Below are 19000 nucleotides of genomic sequence, written 5' to 3'. Positions count from 1 at the left end.
TCAAAGCCATCTGGCTGGGTGCTGGTCCATCTTCAGAGGTGTGCTGAGCAGATCAGCAATGTGTGGGCTGTTGGCCAGGAAGGGCCATCTCCCAGAGCAAAGAAGATGTTTCTGGAGAGGAAGGAGAAATGGAATTTGGGAATGTCTTCCCTTAGAACACAGATGACGTGACTTCTAGGCAGACCATCCTTGTCTCCCATGACCAGCCTCAGGGCGAATACCCCTTACCGATATGGATGCCGGGAGCGAGGCAAAGCTTGTCATCACCGCTCCGAACAGAGAACAGATCCCGGAGACCACGGGCTGAGCGGCTGGGAAGCCCAGACAAGTGCTCTCCTGAGGCACGCAATCACAGACATCCTCTCCCTTGGGACCAGCTCTTCCTGCCTGTTGATCCTTGTTGTAAATCCCAAGAAAAGCCCTGGGAAAAATAGTACCCCCCGGTCCCTGGCTGCTGAAGTAGGAAAGCCAAAGAGCTCCTGGGATCCAGTGGAAGGCTGTGATGACAGCAGGGACCTGTTGCTGTTTCGGTTCTGTGTGCTGGAGGGGGGGTGAGCTCGCTGCCGAAGCATCAGAGGCAGGGCGGGATGGAGGGCAGTGCTGCCACCAGTGCCCACCCCGCAGCCTCCCACCTGCCCCGTGCCTGAGCAGGGCTGGGACGAGGTGGTGGTGCTGGAAGGCGTGCGGGCCCTGAGTTACACGAGTAACTTGCAATTAACAGTGAGGAAACACTTTAAAAAATCTGGGAGTCCTGGAAAGGGAGGAAAAAGAGGACCGAAGACAGTGGGCTTCATCCCTCCCCAGTAATGATAATGATTAGCCCAGACACAAACTGTGGGGACAGTCCAGCTCCAGGCAGAACAGGGCAGTGGGCTTTCCATGACGGGCAGGCTCGGACTATACTTGCAGCCTGGCAAAGGGACTGAATCCTTTGTCATTTTGACCAGTGTAACCCCAGCACATGCAATGTCTGGGCTCACACAAACTTGTCTGGAAAAACAGCCAGGAGACACAGCTGGGGCTGCTGGAGAGCCCGGCTCTGCCGAGGGAGCTGATGCTCCTGTCCCAGCACATGACGGCGTGCAGGTGTGTTGATGCCACGCCATCCATCCCCAGCGTCCATGTGCTCCTAACTTCCATAGATCTGCCAAAAACCTCAGATTAGTTTATCTGAAGGGGTGAGGACAAGAATTGACTAGGACAAGGATGCATATAGCAGTAGTATAAAAGCTCCAAATACAGCTGCTTTTCAACAGGAGCTCCCCAAATGTCTATCAAAGCACCTTATTTTAAAATGAAAATCTTTTAGTTACCAGCTTTATTCTTACCTATTGAGTTTTGGAAGAGATCAATCAAGTTTTAGAATTTTTTTTCCCCTAAAGACCCAGAGAAGCTGCTTTTCTAAATGAAAAGACTGCTTATATTTATTTTTTTTAAACCAAGCTTTGGAAGCACAGAGGAAGAAAATGCAAATACTTTCATCCACAGTTTTTGTGGATGAAAAGTTGGGGGGTTTTTTCCCCCTTGCTGCTGTCTTCAGCAGCCCTGTACTGGGCTTACTTGAAAACCTGTATCTTATTTAAAAAGCTCAGATGGGAACTGTTTTGTAAATCAACCTAATACATACAGACTTCTCTTTGATTTCTCAGGAGTAAAGCCAAGTCAGCTTGCTGCAGGGATGGAAGAAAACTCAGGATGAGCTTGTCTCTGGACTTTTTTTTTATTAAAAAAATCCTATCCTTAGTTGACGCCTCTAGATGCTGCCCACACTTGAAAAGGTGAGTTTTGACCCTGCCCAAATGCTTGATCCCGCATAAACGTGTTTGGTTTTTATGGGTCACAAGGAGCATGGCCGGGAGCAGTGCCCTGTCAGTCTGTACAGCCCCATTAATTACTGCGATGGAGCTGGCTGCCTATTAATTCACAACTAAAAGGTGCAGCATAGCTGTACCCTTCCCCTTGACAGCGCGTGTAAACACCACAGCGCTCCCAGCTTTCCCATCCAGCGTCTCATCCAGAGGGAAACGTGGGCCAAGTTGGCTGGGGGGGGCCTTCTCCCTCCTCTCCTGTTTTCCATTTCCCTGGACCTAGTGTCATGTGCATTTCTGTGCTCCCAAGGTTTCTCTTGGCACATGCCTTGGAGAGCAGGGGGGCCTAGGAGCCCAGCAAAGTGATGCTTTATGTAAACGAGTGCTGATTATAATTACGCTGCTATAATTACTGCTAAGCAAATAAACAATAAAGGGCAGCGGCATCCCGGAGGCATGTGGGGCTTATGCAACCTCTGCAAAACCCCCAGAGCAGATCATGTGTGTTCCCCAGGGCTCACGGAGGAGGGAATGGACTTGGAGCAAATGCTGAATTTTATGGCGTTCTGCTCCAGGCAAGCTGGGGTGACACGGGAGCAGTCCAGGGAGATGGGGCATTGGGAAATAAAGTGTCTCTGTGTGTGTTTTGCAGGAGGACGACACTTTTCCGCTAAGTAAAAGTCCTCTTTGCTCCCTTGTTGGGTTACTTGTATCAAGTGGATCTGCTGGGGGATCTCCGAGCCTGCTGGTGGAAGTTTCTCATCCCATGAAACCAGCCGTGCAGCGAGCCATCTCTGCTCTTCTCCTGCGAGGTTCCCAGGGATGGTCCTGCAGCGCTGCCCACTCGGAAGGCAGGGCATCGCCGAGGGATGCAGGACAGGACCTGGCCTCTCGCCTGCAGCCTGCAGGGAGCCAGGTGGAGCAGCCCAGCCTGGTGCCTGCCCAAGCCTCCCCTCCCGCAGTGTGCCCTCACTGACGAAGGCCAGACCTTCATACCTTAGAGAGAGATGCAGCTTATGCACTCATTTATTCTTAATAGAGTAAGTACTGGCTGTCTCACGCCTGGCACTGTGTTGGTGCTTGTGCTTCATCCCTGATTTTATTTGTGTGCTTTAAATGTGGGCAGCACCCAGCAAAGCTGCATTTCAGGAGTGACTGCAGCGAACGTAAAACAATGCCCTTCTCCAGAGACATTCCCCATGAGCTTTTTTGATGCCCCCGTGGCATCGTGGGGGTTAACATGAAGTCCAGGCAGGACTTGTGGACCTGGGTGCAGGGGATAAGAGACCTGGAAGGGCAGGGGCAGAGGTCTGGCTCTAGCTTCCCTCAGGATGCTGAGGTGGGGAAGGGATCTGCAGGGAGAGGTCTGTGGAGCTGAAGGAGGCTGTCTGATGATGGCGGGTGGGGAGGTGGTTTGGGTGGGACAGAGAGGGAGTTTGGGGAGCCCCTGAGCTGCTGGAGGGGGATGTGACCCTGAGGAGGGGGATGTGGCAGGGCTTGCTGGAGATGCAGCTCTTCTGTCTACCTAAACCTGTTTTTTTCCAGCCAGGCTGGGGCAGTGCTGTGCTGGAGGCCGGGAGAAAGGCTGGAGCGAAGCTGGGGAATGCTGGCTGCGGTGGGACAGCCAGGGTGCAGGTACTGCCGTGGGGAGCATGGTGGGGCCAGGCTGCCTGTGGTGGGATGCACGGAGGGACCTGTGCAGGGGAAAGGGCCCTTGTGTGGAGTCCGTGTCTCACGTAGCCTTACCTCAAAGCATCTGTGCTTTTGCCTAGCAAAGCCGTTTCTGTCTCCCTAAGCATCGGGAGCTGTCCTGCAGGTTTATGGGCAGCCAGCTAGTGCCCCTTTACATCAGAGCAAATGTTCATCTTTACCCTAAATCGCCTCCATCTCTGCAGTCTCCTCTGCCTGCAAGGGTGCTTTCAGTGCTCCATCCCACCTCCTCGCTCCCTGGTTTCCCAGGATAAACAAGCCAGCTCCCATAGTCCTTGCCTGCAAGCTGGACACTCTGTTTCTTTTGAGTCTCAGTTCCTCTTCATCCACCCCGGTTATTTTCCTGAGCACGAGTGACCACAGCCGTTCCCCCTGAGCGCTCCCAAGGGCTCAATCCCAGCTCTTCTCCTGCTCTTTTCTCCCAAGCAAGTCCGTACGTGCCGCAGCCCACGATTCTCCCCACCTGCCTGCATGCCTGCCTCCATCGGCATGCAGGGCCGGCGGCTGGAGGTGGGAAGCAGCCGGCCCTGTGCAAGGGCAGGGTGTAGGTACCTGCCCGTGACATGGCAGCGGAGCTGGGAACATCCAACTGGTCCCCCAGTGACATTCTGGTGCTCTGAGCTTGTTACACCTCTACTCACTCCCCGCTGTGATTGCTTCCAGCCTTCAAATAACATTTCAGACACAGCTCTGTGGTGGAAAACAGTTTTTTTCCTACCAGATTGCTGTGAATGCACCACATCGTAATTAAAAGCCAGTGAGTTGTGGGTACTGGAATTAGCACGGGCATTTGCAGCCGGGTGGCTGCTCACCAGCTGGAGGCACGGTGCTTGCATGAGCCTTCTGCTTTGCCTTATTTCACACGTCTTTCTGTAACAAAATCAGACTTCTAGTGCTAGCAAACCATTTGCTGCTTCCCAAAGGTCCGCAGGGACATGAGCGCCCTGTCCCACCCTCTGCAAAGCCCCTGCCATAGTCCCGATGGTTTCGGGCTGGAGGGTGTGAGACCTTCAGCTCCATTGCTCACGAGTTCTGGCTTTCACAGGAGGTCAGTGTCGCTCTGGGGAGGTGCCTGGGCAGGAGGAGGTTTGAACCCTGTGCGGGGAAAAGGGGAAAAGCATCAACAGGGAGAAAACATCTCCCTCCATCCCCTCTCCCTGCTGGCTTTTCTGTGCAGCTGAGGCTCTCTGCCTCTCTCCAGGGTTCCCCCCACTTTGCTGCTGAGGAGCCGTCTCCGAGTGACAACGGTGAGCGGATTAATTAATCTGCCTGTCAGCCCTTGGCAGCAAGAAGCTCTGCCACGCCAGCTCTAATTAAACTGAACAAAACCTATCTTTATCTCCAAACCTCGCCGCAGGCTGGGATAAGGCAGGAGGCCACCGGGAGCTGAATTGAGGCAGCTTCATCATGCCCAAAGGCCTGGTGCCCAGCCCTGCTTCTTGCTGAGCACAGAGGGGCTGGGGAACGTGTACCCCACCATGGCTGTGCTCCCTGAAAGGCAGGTCAGGACAGGGAAAGGCACGGGCAGGGGTCCTCCAGCCCCTCCGATGACACCAGACCTCATGGGGGCTGTCAGCCCCCTGGCAGGTTTGATGCTGAACGTCTTGTCCACATCTTACGCCCAAGGAAGGATTTTCCACTTCAGCCTCCAGTCCTTCTAGGAAACCCTCGGTGGGCTCTGGGCATTGCTTGCCGTGGGACCACCCGTGGTCTGTCAGGAGGGTCCCGGGTGAAACCTGGTACCTGTTGATGCTCCCAGCAGCTGGAAAGCAATGTTTACATCAGAAACACGTAAAAAAAATGCAGAGAGGAGACAGCCTGCTGGGAGGGCATGTGCCATGCAGGGTGCAGCTGCTCGCAGCCTGGTGCCGCTGCGGGGTGGTCCCCAGCCCTGGAGCTGCCCACACTGGGGGTGACCCTCCCTGTCCAAGCCCTGGACCACCAGCCTTGGTTTCCCTGCGGCACGGCCTCTGGGCTGTGGGGAGTTGCTGCCTTGCATTTCTATTTCTCCTGGCAGAGGACAACTGATCTTACTTAGCTGAGGAAGGCTGATAAGAGCATTATCTGGAGGTAGGGCCAGGATGAGGCCATTGTTTGCAAGGCAATAGCCTTCTCCGGGGTCCCTAACGAAGGGGAAAGGCAAGGCTAAGCCAGGGTGGGTGTTACACAAATCCATGCACACATGGGCTTTCGGCTGGTATTCCACCTGGGTGAGCATCACTCACAATATATGCTGGTGGTCCTGTCCTAGGGTTGGGTTTTTTTCTAGCTACATAGTTTGGGGAACTTTAATTGCTCTATGATTAAGTGACTTTTAATTTCCCTCTCGTCAAATGTAATCCCATTTGCTCCTTCTTCTTTTCCTTTCTTTCTTTTTCTTTCCCCCTCCTGGAAATTAAATTAACATTCCATCTAATTACTCAGCCACTTCTCTAATTGCTGAGGGGACTGTGGTGGTTGTGCTCATTTAATTAATTGAGACCTGCAATGTTTAATGCAGAAGAGGATTTATTGGCTGTGGAGCTGGTGTGCAGGGCTTGTCTGGCAGGACCAGTGTGCTCCATGGAGAGGGAGGTAGACACCAGCCCAGAGGGCTAGGAAAGGCTGGATCTGAAATCCCTTTTTTGGAGTATAAATTTGGAGTAAATCGCTTTCCCTGCCAGTTCAATTGCCTTTCTGGGTGCATCCTTTTTGACAGAAGAATGTTAACATTTTAAAATGCATCATGTCCAGAGACCTTCCTACAGTCAGCAGAGATTTGCCCTCCGGAGATGACCCTTGGAATGCTTCTGTGTCCCCGGTACAGCACCAGCAAGCCCAGCTCCCTGCACCAGCAGCGATGGCTGGAAGCGGAGCAGCCGGAGCAGGGCAGACTTGTGGGTGTGCCAGCAGCGGGAAGGAGGGCTGGCCACATCTTGGGGTGCATGGGCCCTGGGGCAGGCTCTGCTGGGAACAGAGGCAAGTTCAGGAAGGGAGATAACAGGCTCCTGCTGTGTTTGTCCTGGGGGCAGGATGGTTTGGCTGTGGTCTGTGTCGGGATTTAAGCAAATCCGTTGTATTTTGCATTGGTGTTGACTAGGAGCAGGGGTGCAGCCCTACGGGCAGGCAGGATCTCCCAGCATTGCATTTATGCTTGAGGGTTTTTAAAAATGCCTGTAACTCAGCTGCTGGAGACCTGCCTCAAGCCACTGCCTCTGTCTCCCCTCCAGCCCCTGTTTCAGGGCTGACCCTCACCACTTCTCCAAGTGCCACAGCCAGGACGTGGCTCAGTTCAGCCCAAAGGCTGGGTTTTTCCTTCGCCCCAATGCACAAGGCTCTTCTCTCTGGCTGCTTCGCATCTCTTTGGGGCAAACCCTGCCTCTGTGCACGCAGCGCAAGGCTCTGCTCTAAGCTGACGCTTCCATATGTCGCCATATTATCAATACTTAAACCACCCCCTCCCCAAGGCAGCCCGCCGATGTGAACGTTTTATTTGCAAACCTGCCAGGCATCTGTAAATTCCAGGCATCCCCATTTCCGTGGTAGGGGATTTTATAAAAGGCAGAACAGCTTTGAAGTCACCCCCTCTGCCCCAGCAGCAGAGTCGGAAGCTGAACTGTGCAGGCGGCTCCAGCTGCAAACCCTCAGCCAGAGCTGAGGATGCGGATGGCCCCATGCTGAGACCAGCTACGCACCTTTGGAAGGATGATACCTGGCTGGAATGTAATGGAGAGGGAGCAGTGAGCAGTGCTCCTGGGCTGAGCCCTCCCAGGCACAGCCACCAGCACCCAGGGGTAGGTGAGTCCTTCACATGGTGCTTTGCCAGGAGGAATTAAACCAATTCCCCAGCACCTTCTCTTAGCACTGGAGCAGAGGGCATAGCTGGAGCATGGATGTGGTCTGACAAGCTGCCAGGGCTGAGCCACAAGGATCCCCACAAGGATCTGTAGTAAGGACGCAGATGGATGCTGAGTCTCTCTGGACCAGCAGCTCCCAATCTGAGCTCCCCCAATGCACCGTGTCACTTTGCTCCAAGCCTGAGCTGGGCTGACGGCAGGACGGAGGTGGCTGCCCGCGCAAGGGATGTTGCAGGTACTTGGCAAAAGCAATTGTGCAGCAGAAGCATTGGTCTGCACTGTGGCAGGACCTGAACACTGGGGCATGTTGCTGTGATGCTCTGTCCTTCCTAACCTGCATGAGAGCGCCCTGCACAGCACCTGCTCCAGATTAAGCTCCCTCCCTCCTGCTGCCAGCCGCCCGCCGGCACTGTGGCTCCTGGTCATCGTTTCCAGTGAACGGGGCCTCTCCCCAGTCTTTGATTCTCAAAAAAATGTGACTTTCCCCCGAGAAGCCCAGTCGCCTCTTTCTAAATGGCCAGTCGGGAGCTCTCAGCAGCTGCCTGCTTTGGCGTTCAGCAGCAGCACGGGTTCTGCACAAGCACGCACAAGGCAGCAGCTTTGGAATGGGGTTTCTTTGTAAGGAGATACAATCCCAGAGCAGCTTCTCAGGCTCTCTGTAATGGATCCCTTCTCTCTAGCATTTGTCTCGCAGTCAGTGAGCAGGTTGTCTGATCAGGGCTTGGGTTATTTCTATGTAGAGTGGAGGCAGCAGGACCCAAATCCCCTCCTGGGCTGGTTCGGCTCCCTTGGGTGAGGCTCAGGCTCAGATCTGCTTTTTGCCATATTTCTCATTAGACTGGTGAGCGATACTAATGCAGTCCTCCTTGGAGGGCACGTGTCGTAGAGATTAGGCTATTGTGTTCGACAGCACTGAGGGCATTAGATAAATCCTCCTGCGAGAGCGGCCCCTCCTCTGCTTTCCCTGGGCAGTGCCAGGACAATGTCCTTATGCTGCTCCCTGTGCCGCCAGCACTGATCCTGTTGCAGACTGAATTCTGCTCCACAGTGGTCGGCTTGCAGCCCCCAAGCCCATGACTACAGATGGGTCTATGAGGCTGAGGGCTGCGGCTCAAAGCTCCCAAAGGGGTGTCCTGCTGGCGTCTGAAGGGATATTATCTAAAGCCATTTCTCTCCCCTGGACGTGCCTGCAGGTCACAGCCCCGTCCGTCTCCCTCCTGCTGTGGGTACACCACCAGGGATGAAGCTGGAAGACCAGATCCCTAGGGTCCCTGTGGGTGGCCAGTGGCAGAACAAGGACTGTTCCTGGTGGGAGACCTCCAGCAAAGAGCCCACGTCAGCTGGGCCGTTTCTTGTGGCATCGTAAGAGCTCAGCTCCCCGGCAGCAGTGCCGGCTGCTGAACCTCTGAGCATCCCTGCTCTGCCAGGGTGGGCAGCGACATGAGTGTGCTTGTGGTACCCTGTACCCTGAGACGAGCCAGCCGGTCAGTTCAGCATCCTGGATGACAGCATGCTTTTCCAGAGCCAGGCACCTCTGGCTGCCAGCAGTTATTTTGGAAGAGATCTTGGGAAGGCAGGATCTGCTCTGTATCCCAAGGATCGCACTCCTTGTGCTTCAGCGTTCATCCCCTTCCCTTCCCAGCCAAATACTGCTCCAAGAACAAGTATCACTTGCCTCTGAGAAAATGAAGGCGATTTGACTGCAGGGCTTAAATCCGGTGTAAAAAGTACTAGGATCTGTCTGCTGATGGGGAACATCTGGTCCGTGACCTTCACGCCCGAGGAGGTGTGAAACAACTCTTTGGAGATAGCTCTGCAGCAGGCAGAATGCTTTACAGTGGCTCGTTACTGCTCCGGAGCGGAGCCCTGGGCAAGGTCCCGGGGACCTTGGGAATTGCTGGGGGCTGCCTGCTGTGGCTCGGCGGTGGTCGAGGCAGTCCAGGTTCAGGTGGAGAAGGGAGAAATGCAGGTGTGTGGGACAGCCTTGCTGCCAGGCGCTGAGACAGACCCCCAGGACACCAGCGATGTTGCGGCGCTTCTCTTCTTGCTTCATTCCCGACAACCCTGCTCAGCTCGAGGAGCGACCCGTGTGGCTTGTATCCCCCACAGCTCCGTATCCTGGTCCCTCCCAAGCATCCCATCGGGAGCATGTTATGGGGAGAAGGTGAGGGACACGTTGCAGAGTCTGTGCTGCTGGAAAGCACCTCTGTTCTTTTGCCTGCCTGTCACTGCAACTCACTTTTGGGGACTCTGTTTATTACAGCTTGAACTTTTAATCTGTTAATATTCTGGCACGTTACTCAAAGAAAGGAGATGGAGATGGAAAAAGGCACAGCCACCACTCTTCTGCTGCACAGCATGTGCCCAGAGCTCAGCCCATGCAAGAGGAAAAGGGGCTCATAAAAATATGATTAGATTTACTCTGCCTCATTTCAAACCAGAGCGCGCTCGTAACTCACAGTGACAGAGGAGGGTTCACCAGGCGGAGACCCCATGGATAGACATTGCAGTCACCACTTTCAATTAGGAATTTCTTGGCAGGTTCCCAACTTTGTGTCAAACTCTTCTGGGCTGCGTTTTGGCCGGGTCAGCTTCATATGTGTAATTGGGTCCCTGCTGAGCAGCGAGGCGGAAGGGTTGGTTTTGCTCGCAGGGAAGGTGGAGGACGGTCCCTGACAGCCTGCGCAGGAGGAGCGTTTCATACCCAGCCCAGAAAACGGTCTTCTAGCTGAATTTTTCCATTTAAAAAAAAAAAAACCAAACCAAAAAGGAAGTTTTTTTTGGAAACCATTGGATTTGCATTTAAAATAAAATAGTTTTTCAAGAGGTATGCCAAACAAAAAAATAGGATTAATCCAAGGTGTCCCTCTCCAGGCCAGTATCCAAGATCCAACCATCCTTAGGCTGATGCAGCTGGGGTGAGATGCTCATATGCAGGGACTGGTGCAACCACAGCATCTGTGCCGTCTCTCCTGGCACTGTGGGAGGACTGGACAGCCCGTGGCTCCCCAGCTCGTATTCCCGGCAGGCTGGGATGTGGCTGAGCTGGAGCAGGCTCTCGCCTTAGCTCCACTTCAGCATCCGCTGAAAAATTTTAAAGCCTGTTTTATGGCAGGCAGATCTGGCCTGAAGCCTTTTTCCCTCCCCGGAGATTTCAACGAGAAAGTCATTATTTTGCTGATTTTTGTTGACACTGTGTAAGAGTTGCCATGGCTCTCGCCCAGCACACCTCTCCTGGCTGGGAAGTTGGGGGACTGGGATGGGGAAGGTGCGAGGCACGGCTGCTGACATCATCTGCCAGGGACAGATGGGGACACGGCTGTGCCCAGGGACCTGCTGGGGAGCAGGGACCCTGGCAGCCGTGGCCAGTCCCCTGCGCCATGGGTGAGACCGGTGCCCTGGCATTCCTGTTTCACCTCTCTCTTGCCTTGATGTGTTTTGCCATTTAGCACCATTTTGCCCCAAGTCCCACGTTTTTTCTGTATCTTTTCCCAGACAGGACTCCGAGTATCCTGAGCGTGCTGAAGTTTCACGGCCCATTAGGAGAAGGGAATGACATCCCTATCGGCCGGGTTCACCGCTCTGGGCTGCCGAGCAGCAGGGAGCGAATTACGAGCAGGCTGGGAGCTGGGCTGCAGCCTCCAGCGAGGACGGGATTACTCGGGATGCAGCCGGCGAGGATGCACAGAGGATGCAGTGGACCCAGAGGTGCTGGGACCCCAATCTCTGTGGCTGCCTGTCGCGGGGGTCCATTGTTGCAGAGCCGAGGTGGGTGTTTGCTGCTCTCAGAGGGACTGTTTTCCTCGTACGGGGTCTGTGGCCCATGCGGGCAGCCCCTAAACTCCCCTCTGCCCCTGGCACTGCTCAGCACCCTCCTTAATTAATTTTGCAGACTACACAGCCGTTTTTGATGAAAAACATCCCACAAAAAGCCAATGAACAGTCACCAAGCAACACTCCGGCCTCTTCTAATGATATTTTCTTTGTGGTTTTGGTTTGGAATATCTTTCTGTTAAATGAAGAAAGAAGCCCCTCTCTTGGACCGAAATGATTTGAGTTTATCCCTTCATTTTCTTGCATTCCTAAATGCTCAGCTCCGGTGCTTGGGGCTTAGTAGGAGTTTGAAATTAGCCGTAGCAGGGCCAGGATGCTGACCTCTTTACCGGTTCCCTTTCTGCCATCTTCTGCACCATCCTTGCTTGTGCCACCACTGATGCATCTGCATCCTCAATTCCTTTGCCACGTGTGCTCGGGTTTTATGAGGGGGCAATGCCCGGCTCGTCTTGTGCGTGGCTGTTTGCAGCAGGCACGAGGGGAGCTGCTGCTGTCAGCAGGAAGGATTTGTCTCATCTCAAGCTGGAAACATGGCACTTGTGTTCACCAGCACTTTCACCAGGTATAATCTTGCAGTTGCATCCTCTAGGGAAGGTGTTTTATCCAGCATGGTATATAGGAGCCAGCCCCGGGCATGCTCCTTCCCTGGACATTTCCAGCTCCTTCCAGTATGGTTGTATTTTATCTGTGGAGCTCTGTAAGGATTTTGTTCCGTCATCCAGGAATTTTTATGACTCCTTTGTGTGTATATAATGCGATTGCCCTGGAACAGAGAGAAATTAATCATTGTTCCTGTGTTAGTTTTCAGGAATTTCTAATGTCTATGTTTTTGTTCATCTGTCATGTCCAGATGTGGGGTCCATGGGCTATTTGACATTTAAAATGACTTAATTTCTTAGATTTTTCCCCTCAGTGTTTACGAACACTTGTTCATAGTAGATTTTGTGTGTGACATTATGTACCACGCATTTTCTGACCAGTTCCAATTTTCCACTCCATCCTAGTGCTTCACATCTCTTCTTGATACAGATCATGTCTCCGAACTCATCTCCCAATGGATCAATGAGGTGAGCAAGGTTCCGAGAGATACCCGCTGCGCATCCCTCCCTGGGTCAAATGACATGGGAATCCAGGGCTGTTTGTGGCTCTTTGAAGATGCTGCATAGGGAAGACATCCAAGATGGGGCACAGTGCCCAGTCCCCGTTCTCCAGCCAAGCTGTAGATGCCACAAGGGACCAGGACGAGGTACCCGTGGTATCTGGTGGCAGCTGGTTTTGGCCCCAAGCCTGGGAACAGGCTTACTCAGCCATTCTCATCTGCCAGATCTCTCATTTTGGGGAACTGCTGCCTCTTTCACAAGTCTCTACCCTTTGCAGTGGGCAGACCGGCCGGGTGCTACTCCTGCCTGTGTCCCGCTCCCTCCTGCATGGAGGTCTGCTCTGGGAAACTGCGCGGTGCATCCTGGGTCTGTCCTGGGAAGGTGCGTGGTGCGGGGCAGGCATTGCCCTTTGGGGCTCTGCGTTGCCCCTGGTTCGCCTGGGTCGCTGTAGGCAGGTTGCTTCACCACAGCCTTCAACTCCGTAGGGCCACCATGCCAGGGCCAGCTTTGATCAGGAGACACCTGAGGTCTTTTCGCACCTTCTAGGGGACACACAGCAGGACGGGAGGCCAAGTGCGTGGTGGCTATGAAGTCTGGCTTCATCTCCCCATGGAGACAAGGTAGAGCTCGGCTGCTGCAAGGCCAGAACTGGGTTGTTGCACATCCATTCCCTGTGCCTGTCACCTGCCCCCTGCTCACGCAGCTCAAAGGCAGCACTGAAAGCTTTCCAGTCCATGCAGCTACAGGCAACAGTTTTATGAGCATCCCTCCTTGTCCTGGCACATCCCTGCGAGATGCCCAAGGTGGGCATCCTTTGCAGGTACCCAGATGTGCAGCCTGCTCAGGCTCCTTTTGTAGCTGCAAGCAGGAAACACTGGAAGAGCAAAGGGAAATCTGCAGGCTCTGCTCACAGCCACCCTGCAGAGCAGCAGCTGGCAGGTAGATCAAACTGGGGGGGATCCAGGGTAGCTTGACTGGTCAGCAAGAGGCAGCCAAGCCAAATGCGAGCAACTCCCAAACCTCCTCCCCAAGCCAGAGGCTCCCAGTCACACTCTGGGTTTCATTCCTCCTGATTTTAGGCAGAAGGTGCTGGTCCCAGCCCCGCCAGGTGCAGCAGGGTGAGGTGTGGGGACTGCAGATGCTGCGACCAGACAGGATGACATCTGGGCTCTTAGCAGACGCTGCAGGATAGATGGCAGCTACATATCACGGACCATATTACACATGTCATTAGGAAAATGTTAGTTAAAACAAAAGATGCAAATTGTACCAGGCTGTGCTTCCTGAGCGCTCTGCAAAGCCTTTGCAACATCATGTGCTTTTTCTGTGGCTCTGTAATGGCTTCGACGCTTTCTTGGGCACGTTTGCTCCTGCTCCATTGAGGCTGTTTTGCATTAAATTGTTTGTTTAGCAGCTACTGGGTTTTTGGCAGGACAACTGTTGCCTTCTGCGGGTTGCAGAGCAGGAGGGTGTCATGCAGTGCTGCTTTGCAGAGCAGCCAGGTGCATCAAGGTGAATCCTCCTCATTTCAGAAAGAAGAGCAGCAGCACCCATTGCTGCTGCCCACCCCACGGCTCCCACCACCTCACAGAACCCCACGGGCTCGGGCCAGGTGCACGCTGTGGCAGGGGCACACACCTCTGCAGATCCTGCCAGGGCTGTGGGGACCTGAGGCAACCGTGGGCCAGGCTCTGTAGACCACTCCTGGGAAGGTCCCCTGATGGGCCAAGGTCGCCCAGATCCCAGACCCCCAGCAAAACCCTCCAGACTCAATGTGTGCTAAAGAAAACAGTCCCAGCGTATTAATACTTGCAAAAACAAACACTAGGCAAACAGAAGGACTGAGCCAGCCATAAAGAGAGCACCAAGTCTCTCCTAGACCTCTGATCCCTCCATCCCTACGGCTGTTGCCTCCCTGAACGCCCCATGCCAAGAGCAGCCTCTAACTGTCTTCAGCTGTGCCCTAGCAGGTCTGTCCCAGCATGGCTGCTTCCCAAGGGGCACCTACACACCCCCCCCTCCCCAAGCCATATTCGCCTCTTTTTCAGATCTCTTCAGCATCTCCAGCCCTCCCATTGCAAAGTAACGTCTTGATTTCCAACAGGGCGAAGCTCTGCTTGCATGGGGGAGTGCGGCGCGGAGCCACCCCAAGGGGGACATGGCACAGCCACCGCGGACCCTGCGGCGTCAGCAGCTCAGCTGGGGGCCTTGCAAGGCTTCTCACCTCTCCTCAGCGTTCTCAATTTTTTCCTTTTTTTAATTTTAGGAGCAAGCAGGCTTGGGTGGCTCCTGAGCCCACCAAGTACAATCAGACTGACGCTGCGGCCCCGTGGCAGCTGGAAGAGGTGACCCCAGCTCCCCATGCGATGGCAGAGGAAGCAATGTGGGCGAGGTGTGCCCACCGCTCGCCCTTGGAGCGCTCGTCCTGCCGAAAGACGAGTCCGAGGGTGCCCCTGGGCGTGCGCTACACTGGTGGCAGGTCCAGAAAGACAGCAGGGGTGGCTGAGGAAGGAGTAAAGGAAATCCTGACACCCCAGGGCAGAGGAAGCAGCTGGGGAGCAGCGCCAAAAGCCGTGTGCTGTAGCCCATGCGTCATCCTAAGGTAACACTTCGACAGTCTCCTGCTGAACTGGGCGAGTGTTTTGGGGATGGTGGCATGGCGATGGTTAGAAGGGACACCTGGAGGTGACAGGTCCAACCTTCCATGCAGGGCAGTGCCTTGCTTATGTTGCTCAGGGCCTTATCCTGGGGAGCTTTGACCATCTCCAAGGTCACCAGCCTCTCTGGGAGCTGGCCAGGGAGGGCTGGTGGATGAGAGAGGGAGGTAGCCCTGGCTTCAGCAGCTCCCTGGTCCCTAAGGGACACTGGGGGATGGAGGGGGGCCAGGTCTGAGGGTGCCAGCCCCCAGCTCTGTCTGCTGCTGAGGATGAGGGACCTGCTCCCTGAGGTCCAAGTAGGGGGAGTCAGGGGCTTCAGCCCCTCTGCGCAGGAACCTGCTGGGGAGAGCCGATGCTGAGCGCATCCTGAACACCAGCCACCAGCCCCAATGCTGCCGGGGCTTGGGGCACAGACACGGTGGGGAGCACTGGGAGGCTCCCTCCACCCTAGCTTGCCCTGCACATTTAAGGGTGTTTAAAGGATATTTAAGGGTGTTTAGGTATGTTTAGGAGCTCACTCTTCTCCCTGGGACTAGAACAGGCAAGGGAGACCGTGTAGGAGATGCTGTAACCAGCAGAGTGGTCCCAAAGCTGCCCCAGTGTGGGTGGCACAGCTGGAGCTGGAGGGGACCCGCAGCCTCCCCGCCTGCCACCCCCCGGGGTGCCCCCACTTGGAATTTGCTGCCGAGGAGGAGGCGCTGCATGCAGCGAGTTGGGAGCGTTCTCAGCTGCTGGCGGCACACGGGTGGCTCTCTGCTCACCAGCCTGTGTCGGGGACCAGCCACCGCACCAACGTGTGCCTGCTCCGCGTCCTGCCTGGACACCCCTGGCGCTGGTGCCATCCAGCAGCATCCCAGGCTGGGGAGATGAAGGCTTTTGTGCAACAGGATCCCTCTAGATCTGCACTGGAGATGTACGGGGCAGGCCTGAGAATGCCTCCAAGCCCCAGCCCTGCAAGAGGGGTCCTGGAGACGCACAGCTGGATGAAAGCAGACACATCTGGGTTGTATTCCCCACTCGGCTCCAGCCCTGCTGCCAGGGCTGGGCACCTTCCTCCCGGCTCCGGGCTGCTCCCTGCCCCCTGCTGCAGCCAGGGGACCTTTGGGGGCAGAGATGGGCTCTCCCCCAGGTGTATACAGAGCCACCCCTGCAGCCCCAGTGGGGGTGGCCAAAGGATTTCGGTGGTGCTGTTTCACCCCATTTTGAATTTTATTTTTTTCCCCCCTTTTGGTTGATTAAATCCAAGCACGGCTGATGTACTCACAGCCCTTGCTCGCTGGTGCTGGCCAACACGCCAGTCTCCTCCAGCAGCGGGCAGAGCTGGTGGGTCCGGTACGGGCTGGGTCCTGCCCCAGAGCTGTCCCAAGGGGTGGTGGTGGCCGTTCCTCCTGCTCCGCTCCGCTCTGGGTCACACCTGCCACGCCCAGCATGGTCCCCAGCAGGCGGTGGCAGTTTGCCTTGGCTTTCCTTTGTGCCCAAACCCAAGCAAGTCTCCCCCATCCTGGGTACCTCCCCGCCTGTCGTCAATTAGAATTAGCTTTACTCTGTGTTTTCTTCCTGGTGCTTTTCCACAAATATCTGCATAAACAGGATTTCTCTTTTGTAGTTTTCCAATTGGAGCTATTCTATTTCAGGTTCTTTGTTTGTTTGTTTGCTCTGTGAAATTTGTGATGGTTTCCAGGAAAGGTGAAACCTTTCCAGGCTGCAGTGAGAAGCCCGGGGTGCCCCAGGTGGGGGACACGTGCCTGCCTCCCCCCGCACCCCGGCCAGCACGCGCCGCCTGCCCCGACCTGCACCCCTCCGACTTGCACAACCGCCAGCGGAAGGCACGGATCACGTTTCTGCCAAACGCTGCCACAACGCAAACCTGATGGCACTTTTGGGGAGCTGGAGAAAGGGAGGGTTGAAGTGAACTGTTTCCGTACAATGGCAGGAAAGCAGGAAGCTGAGCTTTGCAGCGGTGTCCGCCTGCTCCTCCGGCCAGTTCCCCCAGCACGAAGCCTCACGCGGCTCGAAACCCGGGGCTGTGGCAGCCGCTGGTGCTTGCAAAGGGGCTGCAACAGGAGCGCAGAGAGGTAGGGGCTGTCTGTACCCACAAGCTGGCTGTTAACTCTGAAGACTCAATGATGACAGGCAACAGCAAGAACCGTTTGGTTTCTAACCAAGCCCGCAAAACGGAGAGATGATACTTTCTGTTTCTTTTTGTAAACTGAAGTGCCTTTCTGTGGTCATCCCCGAGGTGACTGCCGGTACCCACCTGCAAGGAACCAGGGATGGGGATACTTCCATCAGTCCCACTGGCCCCAGGGTGAGCGGGGGGTGGGGTGGGGTGTGAATGAGGCTGGGGAAGAGTTTGACAGCTGACAAGTGGGAGAGATGACATGGGGGGATGTCCCTGGCTGGTTTCAAGCATCCCACCAAGGCCCCCAGGTGCACAAGCATCAGCTGTGGGTGCTGCTGTAGCCCTTCCCACCAAGGGGTTCGGTCCCCCCGGACAGGGCCACTGCGGGGCAGCCAGAGCCACCCTCTGACCTTGGCGAGGCTGAGGGGTGGCAGCATTTCGGGTGTGCGGAGTCCCAGATTTGCCTTAAATTAAAAGTTGTTTCTTGCGGGATTTAAATTCCTTGACATCGCTCTCTGTGTAGCTGACCTGGATTTATTTATTATTAGAAATAACTTCTCCCAACTTTGCCATATTAGAGCATCACTGCAGCTGGGGCCAGGGCCAGGAGCTTGGAGCTGGGATGTTTGTCACCCCGGTCCCTCATTGTCCCCAACTCTTCCAAGCCCTGCATGGCCGGGACAAATTGTAGGGATCTGTTACATGGCTGTGTGCCAAAGCTGGGAAAGACCATCGTCTCTGGGTTGCTCCAAACCATTTCTTTCTCTTCTGCAAACCAGGAAGTTGCTGGAGAAAAGAAACTTTTGGGATGAGATAAAGGGATGAGACTGAAAAATAAAACATTTTGCACGTGAAGAACATTTTAACCGACAAAGTATAATTTAATAAGAATCATTTGGGGAATGTGATGCACTCCTGGGGTTTTTAGCTTTGACCAACATAAAGTACAACTTTCCGGTGTATCTGATGGACCTGGCTTTTGGTTGGGATTTCGGGCATCTCCGCAGAGCGGGAGCCTCATCCCGGAGCCTGGGAGCTGCAGATCTGTGCGGCCACGCTGGTTCCTGACTCGGCACCGGGCGCAAGGACCGCGTGTGCCATGGGGGTGAATCCAACCCAACGGTTTGTTTCTCACACAGAAAGTGCGACCCCCGTCTCCGTGTCTTCGGCCAGCCCGTGCCCTGCGTGTGTGGGATCCCACCGCCCGCTCCACCTGTCCTCGCCCTGCAGCCACTGTGGGCAAAGCCCGGACGACAAGCCACTGGTGCCGGTGCCACCAAGCCGCAGCTGCCCTGCGGAGACCAGAGACCACTGTGAGGTGACCCCAGGGATGCCCTCGGTGGGCACGGGGTTGGGGGGCTCCCCTGGTACTGCTGCTGGGGGGGGTCCCAGGCTCGCTGCCTGCCGGAGTCCTGTGTGGTCAGGGCTGCACAGGTTGAAGGCCCCTCGGCCGCACGGCCCCCAGCGCCTCCCCCCCGACAGGGCTCTGGCACTGGGGGCAGCACCGGGGGGAACGGGGATATGGACCGGAGGGTCCGGCGGGAGCGCTGGGGGGAGCGGGGCAGCACCGGGGCTGCAGGGCAGAATCGGGGGGGTCCGGGGGCAGGGACCGGGGAGAGCGGGAGCAGCATCGGGGGGCCCGGGGACAGCACCGGGGGGAGTGGGGCAGGGACCGGGGGCAGCACCGGGGGATCCGAGATAGGACCAGGGGGGTCTGGGGACAGGGACCAGGGCGAGCCGGGCAATGCGGGACAGGGACCGGGGGCAGCGGGGACAGCACTGGGGGGAGCGGGACAGAACCAGGAGATCCGGGGAAGGGACCGGGGACAACGGGGCGATGCGGGGGCAGCACCAGGGCTGCGGGGCAGGACCGGGGGGGTCCGGGGGAGGGGATCGGGGCGCTAAGGGAGCTATGGGCTGCTAGCACCGGGGC

At 55.7% G+C, this 19000-nt stretch overlaps 1 protein-coding gene and 1 long non-coding RNA gene across 3 annotated transcripts in view; both read left to right on the top strand.

The window, feature by feature from the left end:
- The window catches only part of LOC130148897 (uncharacterized), a 30236-nt gene extending 27394 nt beyond the window's left edge, over positions 1 to 2842 (top strand). Inside the window, exons 5-6 of the long non-coding RNA XR_008821693.1 lie at positions 1650 to 1778; positions 2461 to 2842. This is a non-coding gene — a long non-coding RNA (uncharacterized LOC130148897). The remainder of the gene's footprint in view (positions 1 to 1649; positions 1779 to 2460) is intronic.
- Positions 2843 to 3361: 519 nt separating this feature from the next.
- Positions 3362 to 17880, top strand: LOC130149190 (uncharacterized). Of its 2 annotated transcripts, XM_056338537.1 has the most exons (5): positions 3362 to 3443; positions 10850 to 11122; positions 12193 to 12255; positions 14555 to 14890; positions 16627 to 17880. In XM_056338537.1, the coding sequence occupies exons 2-5, from the start codon at positions 11046 to 11048 to the stop codon at positions 16814 to 16816; spliced, it is 666 nt and encodes a 221-aa protein (XP_056194512.1). In that variant the 5' UTR covers positions 3362 to 3443; positions 10850 to 11045; the 3' UTR covers positions 16817 to 17880. The 2 variants fall into 2 exon arrangements, 1 of the variants encoding a protein (XP_056194512.1); XR_008821827.1 differs by having other exon boundaries at positions 12193 to 12908; positions 14555 to 17880.
- The last annotated feature ends 1120 nt before the right edge of the window (positions 17881 to 19000 follow it).

This window comes from Falco biarmicus, chromosome 4, assembly GCF_023638135.1.
Source record: "Falco biarmicus isolate bFalBia1 chromosome 4, bFalBia1.pri, whole genome shotgun sequence".
Taxonomy (NCBI): domain Eukaryota; kingdom Metazoa; phylum Chordata; class Aves; order Falconiformes; family Falconidae; genus Falco; species Falco biarmicus.
Note: the sequence above shows the minus strand (reverse complement) of the source record. Positions and strands in the feature narration are given on the sequence as shown.

What these genes read in the sequence shown, in the direction of transcription:
- LOC130149190 (XM_056338537.1), top strand. Translation starts at nt 11,046, where the DNA reads ATGCAGTGGACCCAGAGGTGCTGGGACCCCAATCTCTGTGGCTGCCTG. An exon ending in TCTCCCAATGGATCAATGAG is followed by an intron (nt 12,256 to 14,554) that starts GTGAGCAAGGTT and finishes TTTTAATTTTAG; the next exon opens with GAGCAAGCAGGCTTGGGTGG. An exon ending in AGCCCATGCGTCATCCTAAG is followed by an intron (nt 14,891 to 16,626) that starts GTAACACTTCGA and finishes GATGGTTTCCAG; the next exon opens with GAAAGGTGAAACCTTTCCAG.